The following is a 27,851-nucleotide window of genomic DNA, read 5'->3' as shown; positions in this document are numbered from 1 at the left end:
CACAACAACTTAGGCAACAGAAAGTAGAAAGGGTTGTTGCTAAACTTAGGGAGCCTGTAACAAGAAAAGTAACCAGAGATCCTTTAGTTGTATTAGAAACATTTCATAAATGTTGTGAGTATTTGTATAAAGCAGAGGAATGTGGAAATCAAGAAAATGCACAAATGGAAATATTTATGGTAGAATAAACTAAGACAAGGTTAGAGGTTCAACAAATAACAGCTAGGATAGGAGGTGATCAGATAAAAATGGTGATGTATAATCAATCTGCAGGAAAGTCTCCAAGACTAGATGGTATTCCTGTGGAAGTTTGCAGGCTAGGAGGGATGAAAATGATAAAGATCTGAAAGGTTTGGTTGAACACTATTTTAAAAGGATATAAAATTTAAAAATATCCTGGAGGAAAGCTGTGGTGGCTGTAATACCTAAAGATGATAAAAAAAAAAATCAGACCTAACTTCATATAGGCCCATTTCAATTTTAAATAATGATTATAAAGTGTTTATGTCTATAATAGCTAAAATGGCAAAGGTTTTACCAAAATTGAAAGCTATGGATCAGTGTGGTTTTGTGGAAGGGAGGCAAATATTTGACAACATTAATAGAACAATGATGATCCAAAGGGAAGCAGATAGTAAGAAAATACCACTGTTGTTAGTGGATCTCGATGCAGAGAAAACATTTGACAGCGTAAGCTGTAATTTTATGAATAGGGCAATGGAAGCATTTGCATTTACTGATACAATAATATGATTAATTAGAAGGATATATGAGGGATCGAAGGCAAAACTTAAAGTGGGTTGGTTCCTTTCTGATATGTTGTGTTTGAATAGAGGAACCAGGCAGGGGTGTCCTCTTTCCCCTTTGTTATTTGCATTATATTTAGGCCATTGACAAAGAAAATAAGGGGCTTAGAAATTAAAGAATATAATTGGTATGGTAATCAAGAATAATTGAGATTAATTTGCACATGATATTTTTTACCTGAAATAAAAAACAGGAAAGGTCATCTCAGTGTTGCAGAACATTCTGAAACACTTTCGGGTCTTTTCTGAATATAAAATTAATGAAAACAAAACAAAGTCTGTAGTTGGAAACTATATACCCACATATGAATTGCTTCAGCAATACCCATATTTATGGGGACATGATAAATGAAGCATTTAGGAGTATGGGTTAAAAAATATTATGTTACAGCAGCTTAGGATATGTGGAAAGAGACTAAACAAAAAATAATACAAAAAAATGAGAAAATGGAAGCCCTTGTTTATGGATAGCAAGATACTAGCTATGAAAATGTTGTAGTCCCTTTAACTTTATATACAGGGCAGGCATATTTTTATCAAACAGAGGAGAATTTGTAAACAATAGTTAATAAAGAGTTGAAAGCTTTTATCTAGGAGTGAAGAGGGCAAGGGTCAATTAGGATAAGTTGATCCTTCCAATAGAATGAGGTGGTTTAGAATTTCCTGATTTAAAGAGATATTTTAGGGCTATAAAGTTAAGACTGATATATATAACACAAGCAGAAAGCTGTAATTCAATGTGGAAAGGGATGATAATGAAGCAAGGGAGTAATTCAAAAAGTAAGGAGAGGGTGCGATTTTGAATCCTTAAGGAGAATAACAACAGCCATACAGAATATTATTATATTTATATATTAAAATTAATTAATTTTATATTATATTTATAAAGTAGCAGAAATTATGCTAAGAACTATACCAGCACAAGAATGAAGAAAGGCAATACTGCCAATAGAGATGACTGCAATTAGGGGTGTAGAGAATAGGCAAGAGGGGAGTGGAATTTACTGAAGAAAACTGGCAAAGGAACCAACATATTGGGAGTAAATAACTGGAGACAGAAAGGTAATAGAGTCGGAAGTGGCCAAGAAGACATTTAGACTGCAGGTTAGAGACTGCCGTCCCTAGCAGATTTATATCAGGTATAGACAATGAGAAAGGGACAGGGGAATGTTAAGTGAAAGACCTGCTGTGGTACAGTTTTTAGCTGAATCTAGAACAGAAGCTGCTGTTAACACAGGGATGATTACTGGGTAATATAAATTATTGCAGGATAACTATAGGTAACAGTCAAAGGAGATTAGAAAAGATTGGGAACTGAGATTGAATAAGCAATTCACAAGGAAATAATGGGAGGAAGGACATCTGTACGTCTCCCAAATACGCAGTAAAGTCCAGACGATTCAGGGATTTTGCTTGGAGTTGTTTGCACAGGTATTTTATACCCCTAGGAGACTCTAAAGAATTTTTCAGGTAGATTGAAAATATTGGAGGTGTCATGGGGAAGAAAGAGGTAACTGGGAACAAATGTTTCTGGAGTATAATGAGTTGGCAGAGTTTAAAAATTCCCTAAAGAATACATTGTCAGAAGTATTGGGTGAGCAAATGGGTGTAACTAAGGAAACTGTTTTTTTTTTTTTTTTTTTAGCTGGGATACATGATCTGAATTTCCTAGATATAGTAAGGCCTTGTTAAGTTTAATTCTGGTGGCTGCTAAAAGAACACTTAGTAGGAAATGGAAATAAAATTCTAAGCCAGTTCAATTTGAAGTAATAAATATTGTAACAAAGATAAAAGAACTGGAAGTGGGATCTTTAGAAAAGGGTAGGTACAAATTATATTGAAAGGTATGGAAATTGTGGGAATAATACATGCAGAATAATGTTTTGAAGGCGAAGTGAGGTTTAAGCGAATGCAAGGAATTGATCAGTTTTCTGTAATGTTGGAATTAACTTTATAAATATGAAAATCTTAACACGGTTTGTTTTCTTTTATAAATGTATGCTTGCCTGTGTCTTGGGTGATAACTCAATAAATGTGCTAAAAAAGGTAAGAAGACTCACTCTCAGAATGTTAGAGCCCTTGTCACTGGAATAAACAAACTCAGGAGCTTAGTAAAATCCACCAAGTCTGAGTCTAAAATAGTTACCCAAGCCAAAGACAATCACAAGGCATTTTTTAGCTATGTTTTTAATCTTAACAGCACAATGTAGCAACGCGCTGAGCTGATTATGACTGATGTCACCTACAGTGAGGCTGAAGATATAGCAAACCTGCTGGCAAATGAATTTAGCTCTAACTTCACTCCATCTGCACTTTGTCCCTCAAGCTATACTTGAAACTGGCCTCCACCTATCACACAAGTCCAAGTCCTAAAAGTGCTATCAAAAGTTAAAAATACTACATTGATGGGTCCTGACAATATCCCTGGATGCATTTTAAATAGCAGAAGGCATGATTTAGCCACACCCCCAGAAACATTGCTCAGCCTCAGCCTCCATTCAGGTGTTTTACCAAGTGAAAGAAGAACAGCTCCAGTCATTCCTCTGCACAAGGGAGAACCTCCAACAGATCCAGACAATTACACACCCATAAGTCTGACCAGCCTCATATGAAAGACTTATCAAAGAACTAATCAATCAGGACATAGGGAAGCTCTAAACACTGGACTCATCTCAATTTAGATTTGTCAAGGGCATGTCATGCTTACTCATCCTAGTGGATTTTTTGAAAAGATCACGAAAGCAATGGATGAAGGCAAAATGGTACACACTGCATACCTTGATCTGGCCAAAGCTTTAGACACAATTCCCCACTCAGGTGTAGTATCAAAGCTAAATAAACTTGGGATAAACCATTATATCACCCCTGGATTGCCAGCTGTCTCACAGATAGGACACAGATAATTAAAAAGGAAAGTTGCTTCTACAAAGAGGCCACTCACCAGTGGAGTTCCACAAGGTTTTGTGCTGGGACCTCTCCAGTTTGGCATCTACTTTTCTGAAGATGAAAACAATGCCAAAGGGCTGTGTCTGACTAAGTTCCAGATTACTGCAAGCTAGGAGCAGTCACTGAATCCCCAAATGACTTAGCCATCCTGCAGAAAGGTTTATCCTAAATAAATAATGGTGCCAAAATCATGGCTGAAACTAAATGCCAAAAAATGCATTACTGTATCCTTTAGGAAATCATTTGCAATATGCCCCTTAAGAGTTGACACAGGTGTTTGAGAACTGGGAACATATGTGGACAGTGACCTAATTTTTGACCAACACATGTCCATTGTTGTAAGAAAGTCCTTCTATATGTACAACGTATAAACAAAGGGACTGTGTCTGGATCTAGAGATGTCATTGTTCCACATTACTCATCCCTCATTAGACCAAGTACTGAATATAATGTTCCTTTTGACATGTATCTATCCAGACACATTAAACTACTGAAATGCCCATAGAGGTGCCTTACTAAAAGGATACTAGGCTTAAACAACATGTCCCACATGGACCAACTTAAAGTCCTGTCACTGTGCTCTGTATCCTACAGACTACTAAGAGGTGACCTGTGTTGGGCATAGAAGGCATCCTCTGATTCATTACTGATGGATTTACTGCACATCAACAAGTCAAATGGCATCAGAAATACTCACTTGTGGGATATAAACCTCTTCTGCAGCATCAACAGAAAGGTTTGGCATGACGGGTACATATTGTAGATGATATCGCTGCTCTGGAAGAGACTCCCCCTCATTATAAAACAAACTTTATCCCTGTCCATATTCAAGTACAACTTAGAACTATGGGTGGGAAACAGAACATTTACTCCAGAACTGCTCCCTGTACTAATAATGAACAGCAGTATCCTAAATACTTCATCTCATGCATGGATCTCCTCAAATTATCTGTGGTATGATTCCAGTTATTCTCATTAGCAATAATATATAATTATCGACCATGGGATGGGTAAGACCAATCTATAAACAAATGGGCTACGTTATTTCAAACACAAAAAGAGAAACTGGCCAGGCTTAAAATGGCCCACAAAAGCAGCTAGCCTAGTATTTACCTATGAGTAAGTGGTTAAAAAAGACTTTGCACTTGATCTTTAACACTTGACCTTATCTGTCATGTTACTGGATATGCACAAACAAATCCTGAGAGCTTTAGGAATTATGAAAGTTGTTTGTATACTAATGCTGATCCTAGTTTGTTTAAGAAGTTTATACACCTGATTAGTTATAGCTATGAGGCAGGAAAATGTCCATCTCTATGAAGCTGCATATGGTAGGAGAAAGGTATATTTACTTTGTTTGTTTGTTTTATTTTACTTTTTTTTATTTATCTTTTGTTAACTGGGTTAGTCCATCTAAGCCAGAGGTTAACCTCTTTTCAAGGGAGATAGGGGAGATCAGAAGCGATATTTATACTAACGGGGAAATTTGGCCAGGACACCAGGGAAATTCCCTTGTTTGTTCAAATGCAAGTGACAGACTCAGGAAAGCAGAAATCAAAAATGACTTACAATTTCCTCACTGTTTAGCTCAGGGGATACAGAAGGCATGTATTTGTGTCCTGTAAGTAGCAGTTTTTTTAGTAAAATTGTAGGATGTCAAAGGACTATGAAAAAACAAGCACACTGCTGCTTCCTGTTGTAGTTTTGCATTTCATCAGTGGATTTTTCTGAAAGCAATCATAAAAAATATTTAATCAGCAGTGCAAATATAACTAGCACTGTTTATCCTTTATTGACTGTTGCAACCTTTACAGCTGTTTTATCTTCAAATATTCTAAATTTCCCCAAAAGCTTTTCTTATAACGCATAAACCATCTTCACCAATCAGCGATTAACAGCTAAAGTAGCAATGCAATCTGCAGCATTAGGCTTCCCTGTTGAACACCTGCACCCTTCATGCAGCAGATAGATGCATTTTTCACAGATGAGAAAGCAAAAATGTTCTGCTGTAGTGTCATCCTTAACTGTACATCTGAGATTTTCAAAGGGCAACAACAATGGTAAATATTGTAACATCGCAGCTGTCTATAAACATATCTCTGCAAACACCAGGAAACTGTATATGGAAGGTATCCATAGTGGACTTCTGTAATCTTACTTGAGTCCCTGTTACTGCTGTATTATCACTTGTCTCATAATGGTAAAGACAGTATAGCTATTGCATTATTATACCACAAACATAGATCAAATTTTAAAATGAACTTGAACATATACTCCTTACAAATACTTTATTAGCTGCATATAAAATATGTTAAAATTCAAAACACAATAACATGAATGTAGCAGACTGTTTTATGATAAAAAAGTATTTCATTTTTTATGGGTAGACAGGCCAGTTGATTAACATCTAATTCATACCCTTATTGACTCTGTAAAGCCAGCTATGAAAATTTCCAATTTTTCATTAAAAACAATAATAAATAACAACCAAAATAAATCATAGGACAAGTATATGAGAGTTCAATACTTTATTTTGTAAAAAGATAAAAATACATACACATCAATTCAATTATAATTCGCTTTTCTAAAGTATTAATGCAAAGTATTTAATAAACAATAACAAATCCACTGTAGATGCATTACTTTAAACAGACTGAACCCAGACTGGGTATTAATTTAAACAGATAAAAAGAGAAAAGTGAGACAGTTTGCCTAAATTAATAAATGTGAAGCTGTAATCTTCTCTTACTTTCTCATCCAAATATGACAAGGTGTGATACAGGGCATTCACAGGTGAACTGTTAGAGGTAGGTCTTCTAGTACTGTATTGGCAGTATAAAGACAATATTTGTTTGTCTGCTGCAACATAATTCCATAGGCCTTTCCCTCAACTAATGATCTGCAGACTACTACACAGAACAGAAATGATTTTGTGGTGGTACTGACAGTACTTCCTCTAAGTGGGAAAGCAACTACCAGTGTGGAATAGATAGTGCCAGAGAAGTATTTGGTGCCCCAGCAAGGAGAAATTGGTTCTGGGATCATACTCAGAGGAGCAGGCATTTACACCAGATTTCTCTGCAGTAGCACTGCAGATAAACACTGTAGGCTTACCAAAGCCAAAGACACTCCTTACAGATCCTTGCAAATGTTGACTGTTGTTTTAGGTACTTCATATATTCAGCCATGACAGGATAGCAGCAAAGGTAAGATGGGATCTTACAATACATTTTGCAAGGACACCCTTGTAAATGCATACACTCTTTTGGCAGTGGTACACATGCTCACTCCATTGTGTCTTCCGTTGTACATTCACAGCACTGCTGTGATGACACTTGTAAAGGCTGGGGTATGAAGACAAAATCATATTGGCACCTGTACAGGGGCTGGGGGTGAGGGGTGATGATGAAACATAGATAAGCGAGTTACAATCTAATAATATAATAGTACTGTCTATTTCCATCATGGGTGAGCATACACAGAGAATACAGGCTGAATGTGGGCCCTCATGCACAGATAAACATGAGGCTGTACAATCTGAATGCTCACACTGAGATTAAACTCAAGCTAATGGAGTGCAGGAGGGATCCAATTGAATCTGCCCACATGATGCTGCTCTTGTGACTGCAGCAACAGATGAGTACATTGCACCTGAAGTGTACATGCCTGTCATTTCTCAGCCTTACCAGTATGATTACCCAGTTTTATTTGCATGACATTATGGAGGCATTTGCAGTGTCTTCTGTTGCACATATCGGCTGATTACAATGTATCACAACGTGAACTATGAATCGCTATTACATTGTACCAGTATGAATGTGCATGTGCACACTACTAATTTTGCAGCTTGTCTATGAATCCTGGCCTTTGTGCTTTCCTTATATAATGCCAGATGGATTTAACAGGTTTTTTTTTGTGGGGGGGAGTTTTGAAATAACAATTTTATTTAAAGTAAGGAAAACAAATTGGGTGTGTTTGTGAGTACTTCTGTTTCTTTGGTTTGTAATTTATGTACTTACCACTGTCTTCTTATTTTTTTTACCTTATATTAGTGCAGTACTATTTTATTTTATTGTAAGTATTTTCTTGAAGTATTTTCTAGGTTAGGACTAGAAGTAAAACCATACTCTCTGTGCTGCCATATGGATTAACTGTTTCTGAATTCTGGATGAATTTAAGAAATAACATTCTATATTTCTGATAATGAAAGCAAGCCAAGTTCTTCTTGTGATAGCTGCCAGAAAGGTTTGCTACTTTGAGTATTTCTGATTACCCCTCCCCAACTATGTTGTTGTTGTTGTTGTTGTGTTCCTAGGTCTAATATTCTAGTATTGCTTGCATTTCCAAGGTCTATATTAGATAAATGAAAGTTTGTCTAAGCGAACGCTTACATGAGCGAAAATTGCGTAACTTCAAACTGCAACCCCCGCTAAATATATATTCCATCTCCGAGATCGCACTACAGTGAGGAAAGGGCAAATATTCCCATGTTCACTGTACCACGATCTCACAATTGCGGTTTCGAGTTCTGCAATTTTCGCTCATGTGAGCATTCGCTTAGATAAACTTTCATTTATCTAATATAGACCCCGTTAACACCCCTTATGTAAACTTAGCCTCAGAAACCCATCCCACGTTTATCTCATTTGATCGTATTAGTAAGCACTACATGATTGTAGCATGATGTCCTCCCCTTAAACTGATTAAAATTCCTTCATCTGTTCCCATCCACAATAGCCATAATTTTAATCACCTGCTTCCAAAAATACCATTAAAATTTGAATGCTTGTTTAATGTGTGTCAGGTGCGAGTTCAGAATAAATGCCATGCTGTAATTATGTTAAAGCAGATTGGGCTGTACTATTATAATCTGAAATAAAATTAAATAAATTCTATAAACCTGTTTCATTACACATGTAAACTAACAGAGACATTGACGCTGATTCTACTGAATATTCTCTAAATTGCTAAGCTACTGGCTGGTGAAGAGGTGAGCCTTGTACTTTAAGTCTTAAATTTAGATATTAGATATCAGTAATTGCTTCCCTCTAAAACAGTATTATCTTACTTATCTTCTAAACTTAATACATGAAAAAAATAACTCACAGTTTGAACCCTGTTATTTAATGAAATTGGATTACTTTTCACTTTTACCCGATTGGTTAATTTATTGGTAACTCAAAATCAATGCTATTATTATTTTTATTTCTATTTAATTTTATCATATTATACCATTAATATAGCTAACTTTAATCTCTGTTCAGTGAATTCTGATTTTTGTACTATGAAAATCAGACACTGACACAAAGGTATGTATTCTTAATGGATTACAAATGTGGTGTTCTTTAAGAAGAGCTGAAATAGTTTCATTTCTCACCAGCAGTACTGGAAGCTGGACCACTAAACACAGCAAATCATCACAGCCATACATTTTTGGGATAAATAAAATGTTTTATCCTTTTCTTATCTCTTTGCTTCTATCCCTTCTTCACACAGGCTTGGGCAAAGGAAACTGGGAAATACCAGGAAGGAGTAGATGACCCTGATCCAGCCAAATGGAAAGCCAATCTGCGCTGTGCCCTGAACAAAAGTCGAGAGTTCAAACTTCTGTATGATGGAACCAAGGAAACACCCATGAAACCCTTCAAGATATATGAAGTCTGTGACATCCAGTCAAATGGGGGTAAGTACCAGTGGTGGTATTACTTTGGACAATTACTACATAATGCTTAGCTAGTAATTTTGCAAACCGCTACAAAAGACCACCTCCATTCCTCTGGTTCATTAAAGCCATTAAGGTTTACTGTTAACATGTATTTAGGCCAATGGGCTACTTTCCATACTGTCCAATCTACCAGTATCTGTCTTTGCTATCCCTACACAATGACATTTTTATCAGTTATTTAATTTCCTCCAGTCTTAGAGACATGTTTGACCCCCAAAGCTATCTTCTACCACATCTGTAATTCTGCCATTCCACTCTCACTTACTTTCTGAAGGAATGTTTCCAAAGGTGTAGATACAAAGGTCATTATCTGTGGCTTAAGAGAACTTGTGAATAATTAGGTAGTTAGTTAATTAGTTAGTTGGTATCTTCATATACTGCTTGACTAGACACCAAATTCCTTGTCATTTTGAAGATGTACCACTGTCTGTTCATAGATAAACCAAAAGAGACAATGAAGCTGATTCTACTGTATAGTCTGTAAACCGATAAGCCACTGCCCTATGAAAGAGGTCATTCTCGTAGTTTTGGTTGCTTTTATCCATTTTGTTAGGCATCTATATTTATACTTTTGTTTACTGGGTAGGTGATAATAAGCACCACTGCTCATTCTGTCACTTTCAGTCACAGCCTGTAGTCTAGAAATTACATTAGGATTAAAACACTTCTTTAAATTTAGTAGTTTTCATATTTAACATATAATCAATATGAAATGTATTGTAGGTGTGCTGTGAAGCTGCTCTTCACTGATATTCAACCATTGATCGCAGATAACATATTGGAGTGTGGAAAAGAAATACTTAACTTTAATTTTCAAGCAGCAGAGTGACTCAGTGGTTAAGATCTCTGACTCACATCTCCAGATTTGAGGTTCAAGCCTGAAGTCTGGCTACTGTCTGCATAAAAATTGCATGTTCTCCGAAGTCTATGGTCAGGATTCAGAAAACTTGTCCTGCACTTGCTGAAACTGCTGTGGCCAAAAGTAGCCTTTTCTGCAATTGTGGGAAATGTAGTAAAGAGACATGTTAACCACAATGAGAAAAGACACAATAATTGGCTAATTTGCTTGTCTCTAAAAATCACATGGTGTTACCACTAGTGCTAATCAGCCCTTTCCTGTGGTAATCACCTCTGGTAGCCTATGCACATTGGCACAGATACCTCCTCATTCATTCTTCCACACAAATACATATATTAAAACACAGACACACACACACACTTTCATACCTCTTACCTGTCCCTTAGTTTACAGAATATCCCTGATGTAGCCTGGTATTTTTCCCTGCCCCTCAAATACCATGGAAAATTAAAGACAGACAGTCATGCTAAACATTACATTTTAATTTTTCTTATTATTCAGAAACTGCATCATGATGCTAGTCCTGTTGTTCTGTTAGCTTTTTTAGTGAGTCAAAGTAACACTTACAAATATATTCTCTTTGGTATGGTCTAGTGTTCCTCACAGCTTTGTCGAAAAGTCTTGAGCACAGACATTTAAAGCTATGCAGCCCCCAACATGGACACAGCCTCATCCCTCTCCACTATTCCTGATTTTACAGAACTGCTTGATTTTGCCATATGTGTGCCCTGTTCTTGTAACTCATGGATCATTACAGTCAGTCAGTAATATCAGACAGAGTTTCATGCTTCCTATTGTTCAGAAAATACATTCTGATCAAGGCATGTTTTCGATTAAGTCCTGAGTAAGCAAAGAGGACAAAAGCACTGGGTTATTAATGAGGTGCCTTCTGCACCAAAAGTACAGGGTTTCAGTTTTTTTAAACACTATTTGTAGATCATTGTGTGTGATATACCTTTAAGAAGCTTTCCAGTGAGTCAGCACATGCATATAAGCACTGAGCATGTGCAAGCAAGAGTGCCATTTTGAGTGAGCAGTCAGTGAGAGCATACAAGTATGTAGTCAGTCATTTAGTTAGATAGTTTGTTAAAGTTTTATGTTCCTGCTATCCATCCTGATGTATTTGTATACCATAAACTACTTAAATGAACACCCAATCCTCAATGTCTTCTTAATGCACATAAGAAAAGTGACACTATTAACTTTATAATTGCTTTATTAAGTTTTAAGTAGTGTAGGGTACTTTCAAAATCTCCCTGGTATCTATTGTCCCCCCCCCCCCAGATATCTTACATCCTTTGTACTGCAAAATCTGCTGTTTTATTAACTTAAATATTTTCCCTTACATATTATTTGCGCCGAAACTTCTGTTGTTTTATTAACTTTACAAGTGACCCAGCATAATATTTAATATTCCATGAAGTCTGCTGTCTTCCCCCTATTGCAACATTTCTTCATTAATCTAGGGAAGATTAGAAGAATTGACAGTCCCCCTCACACACAAACACACACAGAGATACTCATAACAGATCAGCCCCCCCACCCACCCTTTCATTCATACACAAACATGCACACACGTATACACACATATACCATGTAGTTCTGTCAATTAAGCAGCCCACTGTAGTGATTCTACAGAACATGAAGAATCATTGTGGACGGCCTGCATCCAAATCCCAAAGGGGTACTGCAAGCGGAAAAATGGTGGAGTTAGGGTTTATCATTGGTGGTTGTCTCCTCTGAATCCCCAGTTTTTCACTAATATGCTGATTAACTGGCTTCTCAAAACTTTCTATTTATATTACACATATCTTTGCCTTTATGGCCTTGGTCTCAGCTGAAAACATCCACCGTGAAACAGTCTGTTTACCAAAATAACAAATAAATTCATTTAAAAAGATGGCTTTTAGAAGGCATATGATGGAAAAGAGATTCTCAGTAGTAAATTAGAAGCTAATGAGTTCCATACTACAGTGCCTAAGACTTTATCAGTAGCACTGATACAAAGAGAGACACTATGCTGTAAGCTAGAAGAAGGTCTAAGGTTGTACAGTGTGCAAGCAAACTAAAGTGGGTGAACTAAGGAGGGGCAAAAGTTAAGGCTAAACAGCTAAAATTCATGGAGAAAAAAATACTTGTATCCTCCCCCTAAGATGTGAAAGGAGATCCGTAATTGTTAATCCAATTTACCCAGCAAGGAGTCCAAAGTAAGACCAAGCGAGTGAACATGGACCCCCATGCTGGTGGCATAGCTGGATGTTCTTTCCCTGTCCTACCTGTCTGGCTACATACATAGTACATTTTAAAGAATATTTAGTCAAGGAATTTTCATAAATGATGTTGAAAAATGTTCACTGTGATCAGATGCAAAGTAAAGCACCTGTTTAACCCCAACATTAGAGTCAACTAGTGGAAGGAAATGCTGACCTACAAATGTCTTGGCAGCAGCTACTTTAGAAAGTAGATGTTCTTCATGTTTCACTGTTGCAGTCATCACATTTGGGCTTCCCTGCCAGGATAGCCCTCGGCCGGCCCAAATACCAGAGGCTTAGTATTTCTGCTTCGGTTACTGTCGCTTCAGGACTGACGTCAGGTCATCGGTAGTATTAAGTAAGGCAGCCGACGCCATTGCATCAGTCTTTCTTGCCACGGAGCCCAAAGCAGAAGCAGTTCGCATGAGTTCTGGTTGGCCGTTACCTGAGTTTCGTCTTCCAAATTGAAGATGAAGTCTTCTAAAGCTAAGTACCCCATTTGGGATCCTTTTTTTTTCTTGCACTAACCAATGTCAGAAAAAGTTACCAATTATCTCCCCTGTGGAAAGCAAATACCACACCAACACTTTCATTCTTACTGCATCACTTGGTTAGGCCCAGACCACGATGTCCCCCGCTGTCGCTTTTGTGCTTTGTTCAACACCAGAATTATATGTCATCAAGCCCTTATTGTAGCTAGATATTTTCGCTTACAGTACTCGAATTCTGATATGGCTTTGGTAAGCCATCCAACAGCAGATCTTCCAAAAAAACATAAAGATAATTATGGGCAGATTACACAGGTCCAAACCTACCAACGACGCTTCCGTTAAGCTAGTCGTCAGTTCTCCGGTCCTCAGTGAGGCACTTTCGCAGCCCCTGATGCCCACTTCTGTGGATTTGCAGGCCACTACTGAGACCCTTTTGCAGTCCGGTATGCCACAAAACTCTTCTTCGAGTAAGGATCCTGCGGTTGTCTCTCCCTTGGATGGGTCCGGAGCCACTGAGCAGGCACTGGCTTCAGAGAAAGCACTTTGCACTAAGGATTCTTGACACAAACCGACGACTTCTTTCGCATCTCCGTTCTTTCAAAAACTACAGAGTTTCTAAGGCCCAGGGTACGAACCACACCCAAGAAACTGATGACCCAATCTCAGGCACCTGCTTCCTTGCCTCAGTCTCAAATGCTTAAAATGGCAGAAGACCTTATCATGCTGATTAGGGGAAGCCAAGCTACCCCTTCCAAAGAAAAAGAGATCTGTCCCCAGTACTTTTGTCTGAACAGGAGTCTGATGACTCTGATGCATCCGAATATGAAGACATGCAACCCCTCTCTGCTTATGAGGATTCTGATGCAGAGGACTCCATTCCTTCAGCCTCTCCCCCCAAGGACTTTTCCTTTGGGGAAACCCTTCATACCTTAAGGGAGCATTTCCAATGGGAATGTCAGGACTACCCTTAGTCTAAGAAGAGACTCAGGGAATTCTTAGATCTTCCACAGCACAACCCCTGGCCATTCCCCCAGTCCTGGATGTTGTGGAGTATGTTTTCCTGGAATCCAGTTTGACTCCTGACACCCTTCCTCCTTCACCCAGAAAACCAGACAGGTATTACAGAGTCCCTGACTCACACAAATTTCTTTTTAAAAATCCTACTGCTGACCCTGAGGTAATTTCTCAAGGGCCTAAAGGCATTAAAGCAAACGCTGCTAAGAATCCCACCCCCTCAGACAGGGATTCCCGAGCACTTGACAGATGGGGTAAAAAAGTATACACCTCTGCTACTCTTGCTATCAGAGCACTGAACTGCCAGTTCCATATGCTAAAATTTCAGCAACATACCCTGGAACTCCTCAAACAAAAAGTGTATTCCTTTCCTGCTTGTGCAGAATCTAAAGAGTTACAAGAGTTAATGCATTCTGCAAGTCAAGTAACTAAACACGCCTTGCACTGTGGTTTTGACACCCTAGAAGCTTCTTGCAGGGCAGCAGTCAATGTTTCAGTCCTTATAAGGCATGCATGGCTTAAGGAACATCCCTTGTCAGACCATGTTAAATCTAAATTGTTGGATGCACCCTTGCACAAAGACAGCTTATTTGGCACTAAGGCAGAAGAGGTCATAAAAAAGATGGAAGAAAAAGCTAAATATACGCAGACAGTTAAGGATTTCTTACTGGTCTAGCCACTCAGGTTCAGCAGGCATTGCCCCTCCAAGCACTGGTCCTTTCCTGCTCTCACCAGTTCAGTTCAGCCCAGAACCCATGGAAGCAGACTCCCCCAGACAGCAGCCACAGGGAATGCAGAGATCTAAACAGTGGACTTCCTCCACTTCAAAAACAGGGAGTTCTAAGCCACCCCCTCATGGTAAGAACTCACAATGACTTTCCTTCCCTACCCCATCCCTCTGACCACCTGCACTTTACCCCTATGAGGAAAACTCTCCTTTCATGCAAGCACTTGGACCACCATTAGCAATGACCACTGAGTCTTCAACATAGTGTCCCAGGGATACAACTTTTCTTTCCACACCCTTCAAACTCCAAAAGGGCTTCCAGATCTACCTCCAAAAACCAGTGGGCAGAGGCACAAAAGCAAGTCCTTTCCCTGCTCTCTATGTACAGAAAGGCAAAGGTTTCTACTCCAGACTTTTTCTGGTACCCAGAAAAGAGGGCACCTGGTGCCCCATCTTCAATCTATCCATTCTAAACACCTTCCTGGTAATACCGAAATTCAAAATGCTCACCCTCCAGCAGCTGCTACCCATGATCTCCAAGGATGCTTGGCTAGCCACCCTAGACCTAAAAGAGGCCTACCTCCACATTCCTATCAGGGAATCATGCAGGAAATATAGGTTCATAGGTTGTTACTAGGCTATTGGCCCTAGGGCCAATACAAGCCTAGCCATAACAATTCCCTGGCTATTTCTTCCCACACTATTTACTTCCCTGGACCCCTGTCTAGCAGGGTGACTGACATGATCCCCAGGGTGAATTTCCTTTCTCCCATCTAATCGTCAAGGTTCCTTTTGAAGAGGACCAAGGAGGCACTCTGCTTGACATGTATGGGCAGTCTATTCCAGAGTCTGGGGAGTCTCTGGGTCAGGAACCTATCCCTCCAGCATGTTTTGTTTATTGTGATGACAAGGTTTAGATCCCTGGAGCATGTGGCTCTTAGGGATTGGGATTTCTTTAAGTGTAGCATGTCCAACAGCTCTGGGTTTGACATGGCCTTAAATGTTAAGCAGAGATCGCCTCTGAGTAAACAACATGAGACAGAGTATAGTTGGAGTTTTTTAAGGCGGTCAGCACAGGGCATCTGCTTTAGGCCTGTGATTCTTTTAGTGAGGTATTTCTGCGGCCTTTCCAGTTGTTGCAGATGTCTTAAGAGGTACATACCAAAGGGGGCGTTGTATTCTATAATGGGTCTAATGAGGGATGAGTACAGTGGGACAATGACCTCCTTTTTTCTGGATGAAAAGCCCTTAGTGATGAGGTGTGCCACATAGAAGGATTTCCTGATTGTTGTGGCGATGTGATTACTGAAGGTGAGTCCACTGTCCACCTGTGTCCCTAAGTCTCTTATCACACTTTTGGTGTTTAGTGTACTGCCACCTATGTGGTAATTCACGGGTACATGTTTTTTCCCAAAGGGGATAACTATACATTTCTTGGCATTGAGCTTGAGCCCATGGCTCTGGCACCAAGCATCTGTTTCTGTAAGGCCCTTTTGTAGAGTATCCACATCATTTGGGGATTTAATAATGGCTCCCAGTTTGCAGTCATCTGCAAACTTTGCTATCCAGAGTCCCTTAGTGTTGCCCTGTACTTCAGAGAAGTAGATGCCAAACTAGAGCGGTCTTAGGACTGAACCCTGAGGTACTCCACTTGTCACTTGTCTGAAGCTGGATCTACATTTCAGGGCAGGATCTCTACACTTTCAGTTCTCTGCACTTCCCTTTGGCTTATCTACTGCTCACAGAGTTTTCACAAAATGTCTGGCTCCGGCCATTGCCTTTTGCAGACAAAGGAATATCCAGATTTACCCATACTTAGACAACTGCCTAATTCAGGCAGACATCCAGGAAAAGCTACTCAAGCACCTGGCCTTTGTAAAGTCCCTACTGTCTTCCCTAGGGTACACAATCAACGAAAAGAAATCCAAACAAGTACCCACCCAAAAGATTATATTCCTGGGAGCAAGCCTGGACACAGCATCCCAGATGGCATTCCTTACACCAGAGAAGCAAACTTACCTGACAGCCTACTTGTCTCAACTAGCCAACAGACCCCAGTTATCTGCAAGGAAACTCCTGCAAGCTCTGGGGATTCATGGCATCTTGCATTCTACTCATTCCATATGCCAAACTGCATATGAGGAAACTTCAGTGGTGCCTAAAAAGCCTTTGGTGTCAACACTCTCAAAACCTGGAACTGTTATACCCATGATACCTTGCCTCAGAAAAGATTTTCTTTGGTGGGCAGCAGCATGCTCCCACAACAAGGGACTACCTTTCTCACCACCACCCCCCCGCCACCCAGACCCTCACCACAGACACATCAGACTATGCCTGGGGTGCACACCTGGACAGCAAGTGCATACAGGGCCAAAGGAGCCTACAGCAAATCCATCTGCACATCAACTAAAAACAGATGATAGCTGTCCAGCACGCCTTGACAGCGTTCAAGTCCCTTCTCTCCCCAGGGGCTCTCCTGATCAAAACAGAAAACACCACTGTGATGTGGTATATCAACAAGCAGGGAAGGACTCACTCCTACCCTCTATGCAGGCTGGCCATGACCCTTTGGCACACAGCCTCTGCCATGCAAGTCCACCTGTTATCACAATTCCTGCCAGGTTCACTTAACTCTCTGGCAGACCACTTATGCAGAAATCTTCTGGACCTACACGAGTGGCAGCTAGACAAAAGAACCTTCACCCTAATAACTCAGAAATGGGGCACCCTGAAGGTCGACCTCTTAGCATCCCACACTAGCCATCATCTCAGCAAGTTCTGCACTAGGGAGCATCACTGCCTGGCTTGGAAAGTAGATGTCCTGCCCTTCCCCTGGGTCATTTTATTGGGCTATGCCTTTCCTCCACTACCTCTCATCCCCAGGGTACTGCTCAAAATAAGGGAGGAAAAACAAAGGACAATTCTTATTGCTCCAGACTGGCCTCGCCAGCATTGGTACCCACTGCTGCACAGCCTGCCCCCACTGCCACCATGGCATCTCACTCATACCCCAACCCTCCTGACCCAGAGGGAAGGAGAATTCATGCATCCCCAATTGCAGACCCTCAGTTTGGCAGCTTGGCTTATTCCCTAACCACCGATCAATATGCCAACCTCAGTAAACAGGTTCTAGATGTTATACGTGAGGCCAGATGCCCTAGCACTAGAAAGTCTTATGCTGACAAATGGAAAAGGTTCTTCACCTGGATTCAGGCTAAGGGAGCTGATATGGCAGTAGCCGTCCCTCCCTCTCATCCTGAATTACTTAGCTGACCTGCTACACAGTGGTCTCTCTTTTCCTCTATTAAAATTCATGCCTCTGCTATCTCTGCTCATTTCCCCACTGAGAAGCCCCTTTTCTCACACCCTCTCATCAAACAATTCCTAAGAGGGGCTAGCAACTTGAGACCACCCAGAAGAGCACCAACCCCAGCTTGGGACCTTAACTTTTTGTTGGAAAAGTTCACCCTGCCCCCCTTCCAACCAGCATCTTCAGCAGAGCTAAAATGTCTCTCCTAGAAGACAGCTTTCCTTCTGGCCATCACTTCAGCCAGAAGGGTCTCCAAGGTACAAGCACTCATGGCTGTGGAGCCCTTCATCATCTTCCATGCTGACAGGACTTCCCTCAGGACTAACCCATCCTTCATCCCCAAAGTGGTGTCCAGTGTGGCTCTCAACCAATCCATTAATTTGCCCACCTTTTCCCTAACCCACAGAACAAGGGGGAAAGGATCCTGCACTCTCTAGATGTGCAAAGACAACTCAGACTCTATCTAGACAGGACTACATCCTTCAGAAAGTCTGATCAATTGCTGGTTAGCTTTGCTGCAGGGCAGAGGGCTCCAAACAAACAATTTCCAAATGGATAGCACACTGCATCCATTTCTGCTACAAGCAACACAGAAAGCCTCCCCCTAAAGGGGGTCTGGACTCACTCCACCAGAGCAGCCTCCATCTCTGCAGCTTTCCTCAGAGGAGTCTCCACCAGGGACATCCTGGAGGCTGCCACCTGGACAACTGTTCACACTTTTACCAAACATTACCACCTGCCTATCTTCACCAAATCTAGGGCAGGGTTTGCCTCTGCAGTCTTGCAGGGCATCCTAGCCAGCCCCTGGTCTCCTTGACTGCATCCACCCTTTTCCTCAGCTTTGGGAATCAACCCAAATGTGATTAATGAAACAGTGAAACATGAAAAACATAGTACAGTTGTGTACACATATCATAAATGTAGATGTTCAAGTGTATTCACTGCTGCAGTCCTGGTTTCCCTCCCTCCATCCCCTCTTCTTTTCTTCTCTCTCCTTACAAGGGACATCTTGGTATTTACTTTCTACTGGTGGGGTTCTTCCACCAGAACCTGGCTCCCACTTGGGGGCTCCTGACAAGTTAGGGCAAGAAAAACTGATGTAATGGTGTCGGCTGCCTTACTTTATACTACTGATGACCTGACGTCAGTCCTGAAGTGACAGCAACTGATGCAAAAATACTAAGCCTCTGGGTTTCGGGCCGGCCGAGGGTTACCCTGGCAGGGATAACTCAAATGTGATGACTGCAACAATGAATACACTCGAACATCTACATTTATGGTAAGTGTACACAAATCTAGTTTTTATGATTTGCATTTACATTGATACTAAGAAATTTCAGTCTATGGTAGAAATAAAAATGACTTCATCTTAAAAAGTTAAACTTCATACGGCTGTCTTGAACCTTTTGATCTTTGCCTCTTCAGTTAAAAAAAACTACGGTGAGACTAATTATGCAGAGTAAGAAGTATTCTGAGATGTTACTAGAGTCTGCTAGCAAATATTCAGGTTTTCAACACTGTGTGCTTTAACACACAATCATTTTTTTATCATTTCTTTAGCACATCTTGTACAGTTCCACCCTGTTATTCTCAGCTTTTATTTCATGTCTGGGGTCTTTTCTTCTACCAGTCCACAGTCATGGCAGCCTTACATTCCCTTTGGCTGATATATGCTCCATACTAATAGATGAAATGCATGCAAAAACAAATCAGCAACCCATTGTTTGTGCTTGTTTATAAACTGTTAGATCAGACTGTGTTACATGTGTAATCAATCCTGTCACATGTAGTTCATTAACTTGCACAAAATCATTTTAAGAATAGTCATGAAAATTATTCCCAGCTTTCTGTCTTAAACTGCTTTAAAGTTTCTTCACTGGTACTAAGATATTCTTCAACATCTGCCTGTTAAGTCTTCTCCCAAATTCCTGTCATAACACTTTATCTCTGTGTGTTTCTTGCATTCAGTAGAATGCTACACTCTTACAATACATTTACAGAGTATAGCATTTAGTGCACCTTCTTTCGTTAATTTGTTAAGTAAACAACTCATTGCATATAAGTGCACGGTTTCAGGAATAGTCTGATAGTGGTATAGTTACACTGCATGTAAGTAAAGACAGGGAATAAAACTCAGGATTGTAAGGTAAAGCTCATCACCAGCTCAAAGCTTTAACCATTGGTCAGACTTTTCTTATGTCCAGTGCTCTAATTAAAGGGAATGGTGACTTATTATTTTAATTTTGAGAAAGATTTTGTAAATCATTTTAATATGCTTATTCAGAGTACTGTTTGATGTACCTGATTTATAATTCACAAATTCTGAGCAGTTTTCACTGACAGATTTTTGCTCAGTATGGCATATGATGTAATTGCTTTGTATTGTGTTGTGGTATTACACCCAGATCATGGCTGAAGTGGTTACAGGACCAAACCTCCTGTCCTGGTTAACAAAAGCTTAAATAAATAAAATAAAAAATAAATAGTTAAAAATACAATTTTAGATACTGTATTTGCTTTTCAGCTGCAAGGCACTTACACAGCTGTATAAAGAAGGAACACTTTCTCAGATTAGTAGCATTTATAATTATGTCCATTTTGTTTTACTTACAGCATTTTAAAACTGAAGAATAAATAAGTGCTTGCCAGTATGATAAGGAGCATTGCTCACTACCTGGTCAGGACTTTTGCAGAAAAATATTAATTTCAAAAAAGCAGCCTTTAGTTTTTTTTTCTTTATTGTGAAATATGTGCATTTCTAAAGTTGTAACTTTACTTGTCTCATTTTCAAATCACAATGTATTTCACATTTCACAATAAATTTTATTTGCTGCCATGGCCATGTCCCATGAGTTGTTTTTACTTTTAAGAAAAGAACATCATCCTTGACCAGGTAGTAGAGGGTTAAGGTTGCCAGTTGCAAATAAGATTTTATTCCGATGTCCTGCATGTGAATCCCACAATTTCTACTTTCATGCTGTGTGATTCAGAGCAAGCCAGGTAACCAGATCAATGACTGTGGATCTTCCATAAAAAGAGATAACTGTACTTACTGTGCCCTGCCCATTCATTGGAGTGACATCCAATTCTGCCACATGTCTAAGGTTGCTACTTTTTAAATATTCAGAGGGACCAAATGGTTGTGGCCAAAGCAATGACATCATCCATGGCCATGTCTAAAAATGTCATTACAATGAGGTGTTGCCAAGAATGATATAGTCAGAGTAGCCAGTGAAAGATGTATTTCATTACTAAGGTTTGCTTATGCAGCACCCATCTGAGTAGACACAGGTTTCTGAGATTACCTTTTGGAATACTATCAGTCCCAGAAGCATTTCAAGATCATTAGCTAAACTGATTAAAAGGCTAAAAGATATAGTTAACATTACTGACAATCTTGTAGTGTAGGAAGCTGTCAAGTAAGAATATGACTAGTGAGTCATCGAGTTGCTTGATAGAATGAAGCAAAAAGGCTTGAAACTGAAATTAAATAAGTATCAGATTTATGTGAAAATTTTATAGTGCCAGTTTTGACTTCTGAAGATATCAACCCAGATTAAGAAAAATTCACTGTCACAGTAAATATGCAAAAATCTCAAAACAAATCATCTCTTGTGTGATTGTTTTGGTGTATTGCAATATTTTTATGTTCATATCAAGCTTGTCAGCTAAGATACTACTTAAGAATTTGTTAAGTCATTATATTGCATGGTTATAGACACACAAACAGGATAGAAATTTTGAAATGTTAAAAAAGCAAGCTACTAAGGTTCTTGCTTTTGAATTTCTTTGTTGTTTCACAACTGGTCATACCTGAAGTGGATATGAAGTTTTGATATATTAATGGTTACCACTATGACTGGATGAAAGAGAATGCACCGAGGATCAGAATACCTGAACTACATTCACCAAACAACTGCTGAAAAATACTTTTTAAAGTATTTTTGCAATGGGCAGCCCCCCCCCCAAACTTGGATCTACCAACTCTGCAGTTGCACTAACTCAAAGAAGGAGAAACTCCCCACAGAAAGGTTCATAGGTTCATAGGTTCATACTAGGCTATCTGCCCTAGGGCATTTATAAGCCTAGCCCAGAGTTTTGTGGCTTTTGCCACCCCTTTAGTTTGAAGGATACTATGCCCATTATTTTGCTGTGCCTCTGTCAAGCAGTGACACTGAGGTTATCCCTGGGGTATACCTGCGATCTCCCATCCATTGGTCAAGATTTCTCTTGAACAAAGCCAGCGAGGTGCTCTGCCTCACATGTACCGGGATTTTGTTCCACAGCATAGGGAGTCTCTGGGTGATGAATCTGTCCCTCCAGCACATCCTATTAATAGCCGTGTTGAGGTTTAAGTCTCTTGCCCTTGTAGTTCTGATGGATTTAGATCTTTTGAGGTGAAGCATATTCATTAATTCCGGGTTGGACATGGCCTTGTATGTCAGGCATAGGTCACCTCTGAGCAGACGGTGGCGACTGAATAGAGCTGGAGTTCCTTCAGTCGGGCAGCATAAGACATATTTTTGAGACCCTTTATCCTTTTGGTGAGGAACTTTTGGGGCCTTTCCAATTGCTGCAGGTGTCGGGTCAGATACATTCCGAATGGGGCATTGTACTCAATCATTGGTCTGATGAGTCATGAGTACAGGGGAACGATGACCTCCCTTGATCTAGATGTGAATCCCTTCATGATCAGGTGGGCAATGTAGAAGGTCTTCCTAACTACTTTGGCAACGTGAGTGTCAAACGAAAGGTTACTGTCAACCTGGGTCCCCAGATCCCTGATAACCTCTTCTGTGCTTAGTGGATTTCCACCTATATGGTAACTAGGGGTAACCTTGTTTTTCCCGAAGGTTATGACTATGCATTTTTTGGCATTTGACTTTAGGCCATGGCTCTGGCACCAGTTATCCGTTTTTATGAGACCCTTCTGAAGGATGTCTGTGTCAGATGGGTTTTCAACTATGGTGCCCAGTTTGCAGTCATCTGCAAACTTTGTCAGCCATAATCCTCCTGTGTTTGCTTGTACTTCTGAAAAGTAGATGCCGAACAAAAGTGGGCCCAGGACTGAGCCCTGTGGGACACCACTTGTGACAGGCTTGGAGTCCGACATGGCGCCAGCAACTCTGACCCTGTGGGTTCTGTCGCTTAGCCAGTTTGCAACCCATCTTGTGACGTATGGGTTTACATTTAAGCTGGTGAGTTTTTCAATGATACCCGAGTGGGGTATTGTGTCGAAAGCCTTTGCCAGGTCAAGGTAGGCTGTGTGGACTGCCTTGCCCTCGTCAATGGCCTTGGTGACTGTTTTGAAAAAGTCAACCAAGTTTAAAAGGCATGATCTGCCCTTGACAAAGCCAAACTGGGTTGGATCCAAAGTCTGCAAGTCCCCTATGTCTTTATTTATGAGTTCCATTATGATCCTTTCCATAGCTTTGCAGACCAGGCTTGTCAAGTTAATGGGACGGTAGTTTCCGGGGTCGGTGGAGGCACCTCCTTTGTGAAGTGGGACCACCGTTGCCGTACGCCACTCCTTGGGTACGTATCCTGAGGTGAGGCTAAGATTAAACAGCTGCCCTAACTGCGGGTTTAATTCCTCATTAAGTTCGTGGAGCACACAACCGGGGACACCATCTGGTCCCATGGATGCTGTGTTTTTCACCTTGGAGAGAGCAGTTCTCACCTGAGCATTTGAGATGTTTGGGGGGCTACAATCCTCTGGTATAGATATCTCTCCTTTTGGGGGAGGGAGAATTTGCACTGAACCTGTCAGCCAGTATGTTGGCAATGTCTGTTGGTTCAGTGATTTTTACATCATTTTGAACTAATTCTGAGCATATCTGGGAGTTTCCTCCCAGGTTTCTAACATAGCTAAAAAAGGCCTTATGATTGTCTTTTGAGTCCTTAGCCTTAGCGAAAGGGCATTACTGCTCGCACAACTCACTGACAGTGATTTCATATGGAGGAACACCGATCATAATACCAAACATTCAGTCTTCACCCATAAGTAGGTTACTCACTAACATGTTAGCGACTGTAGGGCTTACTTTTGAACATCTATGATGTTTCACAACAGGTAATACTTTAGGTGGATGCCACCTTACAAGGGATTTTAGCAGTATTATTGCAGGAAGATAGACTAGTAGTTCATGGGTTAAGGGCTTTGACTGACATCCAGACATGCTTTGCACTGATAAAGAAATGCCAGCTATGCCAGGAGGAGTAGGGCAGTGGATGTGTAACACATGCCAGCATAGCTAGCTGGAATTTTGTAAATAATTATATATTATTTGAATAGCAAATTGATTTGTATGGATGCCTGTGTTGGAAATGCATTTGTAAAGCTGCTTGTGTTAAAATGTATCAACAGTGTGCCCTGCTGGGCAGAAAAGAAATGCATACACATCATTGTAACTGTTTAAATGTATATATTGTAACAAAGGATACTGGAAGAGAAGAGGTTAATCTCAATTCACCTGACTTTGAGAAACAGTAAGAAAATTAAATTACTGGGCCTAGGCCATACATAGTACATGAGATATTATCTCACAGTTTTAAATGCCAAAAAGTCTGTACTAGGATGCTTCCTCCATTTTCACTGGGGTGAACTAATTGCTACTCTGAAAGGGTGGAGGTTTAAAATTGTTTTATGACTTCCAGAAGCTGCAGCAGATCTTAGCAAGGCTCTGTGTGTGTGTATTATTGACACCTATATGATAAATCCTGACAGTGTATCCATTTGTATTTCAAGTGAACATCCCTCTCAGTATTAGTGGTGAAGTTTGATGCTCCTTGATTACTGGCCTAGAGTGGGGACATCACAATCAGCAATTCAATAATTTTATATATATATATATATTATATATATATATGTGTGTGTGTGTGTGTGTGTGTGTGTGTGCGCGCATGTGTATCACATTCACATTGCTGAAAGTACAGTTCTCCGAACTACATTATATAATTAGCAGGGGGTGTGGGGGGCACAGGGAGGCTTGCGCCCCTGGCAAAAATTGGAGAAAGTTAGTTAATGTGGTTTAACTTTTCCATTTCGGCAAAATGTGGTTCGGAGAACTGTACTTTCGGCAATGTGAATGAGATACACACACACACACACACACACACATATACATATATATATATATATATATATATATATATATACACACACACACACACACACACACACACACACACACACACACACACACACACACACACGACAAATCAGCTACAGCTGGATAAGCCACTACAGAGCATTGCAGTATTTTAAGAAATCTCTGCAAAAGACACAAGTATGCTGAGCTTGTACAAATATGACTTAACAAGCTTAATATAGCCTTGGTAAAAACTAATGCATACAACAGGCACAGTTAAGTGAGACTTACTTCAATAAAGTGTAAAAAAAGAATTGTTAGAGAAATATATGAACATATTTTGGACTATTTAAAAACTGCCTATACTTTTAAGCAGATAATCTGTAAAAAAGACAGGAAAATGCAGTTGTTATGAAACACTATCATGAACATCTGGCCCAACAGTGTCTAGTTAATGTATCCAGATATTAGATATTTCATGTGTATGAGATGTTAAGTTTAAAGGTAACAGGATTATCATCCAACTTGGCTTTTGAGATGTAATGCCACATAAGAGTCATGAGTCACACACTGTGGTATAACTACTTGCAAAGAAAAGGTGCATGAAGCTCTTTACTGACCTAAGGTGCCTGCAAGAAAGAAAAGAAATGCATATGCATTATTGTAACTGTTTAAATGTATATATTGTAACAGAGGATACTGGAAGAGAAGAGGTTAATCTCAATTCACCTGACTTTGAGAAACAGTAAGAAAATTAAATTACTGGGCCTAGGCCATACATAGTACATGAGATATTATCTCACAGTTTTAAATGCCAAAAAGTCTGTGCTAGGAAGCTTCTTCCATTTTCACTAGGGTGAACTAATTGCTACTCTGAAAGGGTGGAAGTTTAAAATTGTTTTATGACTTCCAGAAGCTGCAGCAGATCTTAGCAAGGCTCTGTGTGTATGTATTATTGACACCTATATGATAAATCCTGACAGTTTCTAGCAGTGGGGGGGTTGCTTGGGAACCAGAAGAAGCTAGATGACCAGATGTATGTGATGTCATTCTGTACAGAAATAATGTTTTACTATTAGATGAGACTGAAGTCTCAAGCCCGTCTGTTTCTTGGAACCTGACATAGACCCCTGACCTACTTCATCTTGCCTTTCTCTATTAAGTAAGTAGGAACAGTAATTCTCTAGATCAGTCAGGAAAATTTAGTGAGAATAGTTAAGTCTTGTTTTTTCTGTAACTGTGTGAATCTTTCTAGCTGTTATTTTTAATATTTCCTGTGATTGAAACTCTGGTGTTTACTGTAAATAGATATTTTGTATTTTCATGTTCTTTTGTTATTATTATTATTATTATTATTATTATTATTATTATTATTATTATTATTAAATACATTTAAACTTTTCATTATGGCTGGTCCTTAGAGCATATGTTAACCTTTAAGAGTACTTATATCTATTGATCACACTGTAGCCACTCCTGAAACCTAGTTGTTTTGTCAACATTAGCATTTGTATTAATATTAACTTCACTCAGTATACTTGGATACCCTTTTACGAGCCTTATAGTAACAGAGTGGTGGTAGTGAAGCTACCTTATAGTCTGGGCAAAGTTGGTAGAGTGGGTAATCTGTGGCAGCCTTTCCCAGGTGTGTGTTTGTGTGTGTGTGTGTGTGTGTGTGTGTGTGTGTGTGTGTGTGTGTGTGTGTGTGTGTGTGTGTGTGTGTGTGTGTGCATCTGAAAATTAAATCTCAAAGAGTGTGTGTGTCAGCTACTTGGAGCAGGGACATGAAGCATTGGCTTCACAGAGAGGGTGCTGCAGGGCTTGGCATGGACACTCGGCTGAGGACATAACCCTATAGCTGTGCCAGTGGGGAGCCTTAATGGGGACCTGGGGAGAGACAGATAGAGAAACCCAGACCCCAGGCTGAATGTGTTCCCTGTGTGCCCTTAAGGGAAATTGTGCTTGATGCAGAAAGCTGCATCTGGAAATACTGAGTGTATCCATTTGTGTTTCAAGTGAACATCCTTCTCAGTATTAGTGGTGAAGTTTGATGCTCCTTGATTACTGGCCCAGAGTGGGGACATCACAATCAGCAATTCAATAATTTATATATATATATATATATATATATATATATATATATATATATATATATATATATATATATATATATATATATATATATATATATGTGTGTGTGTGTGTGTGTGTGCATGTGTATCACATTCACATTGCTGAAAGTACAGTTCTCCGAACTACATTATATAATTAGCAGGGGGTGTGGGGGGCACAGGGGGGCTTGCACCCCTGGAGAAAGTTAGTTAATGTGGTTTAACTTTTCCATTTTGGCAAAATGTGATTCCGAGAACTGTACTTTCGGCAATGTGAATGAGATACACACACACACATGTATATATATATATATATATATATATATATATATATATATATATATACACACACACACACACACACACACATGACAAATCAACTACAGCTGGATAAACCACTACAGAGCATTGCAGTATTTTACGAAATCTCTGCAAAAGACACAAGTATGCTGAGCTTGTACAAATATGACTTAACAAGCTTAGTATAGACTTGGTAAAATTTCCCCTCTTCAAACTTAA

The 27,851-nt window shown here is 39.8% G+C and overlaps 1 protein-coding gene across 2 annotated transcripts in view; it reads left to right on the top strand.

The window, feature by feature from the left end:
- IRF5 (interferon regulatory factor 5) overlaps window positions 1–27,851 on the top strand; it is a 1,182,803-nt gene that overhangs the window by 997,240 nt on the left and 157,712 nt on the right. For both annotated transcript variants that reach the window (XM_044088631.1, XM_044088632.1), the window contains one exon: window positions 9,249–9,435. In XM_044088631.1, coding sequence (XP_043944566.1) covers window positions 9,249–9,435 — 187 coding nt within the window. The remainder of the gene's footprint in view (window positions 1–9,248; window positions 9,436–27,851) is intronic.

This window comes from Protopterus annectens, chromosome 11.part0 (genome assembly GCF_019279795.1).
Source record: "Protopterus annectens isolate FY-2018-M chromosome 11.part0, PAN1.0, whole genome shotgun sequence".
In the NCBI taxonomy this organism is placed as follows: Eukaryota; Metazoa; Chordata; order Ceratodontiformes; family Protopteridae; genus Protopterus; species Protopterus annectens.
Note: the sequence above shows the minus strand (reverse complement) of the source record. Positions and strands in the feature narration are given on the sequence as shown.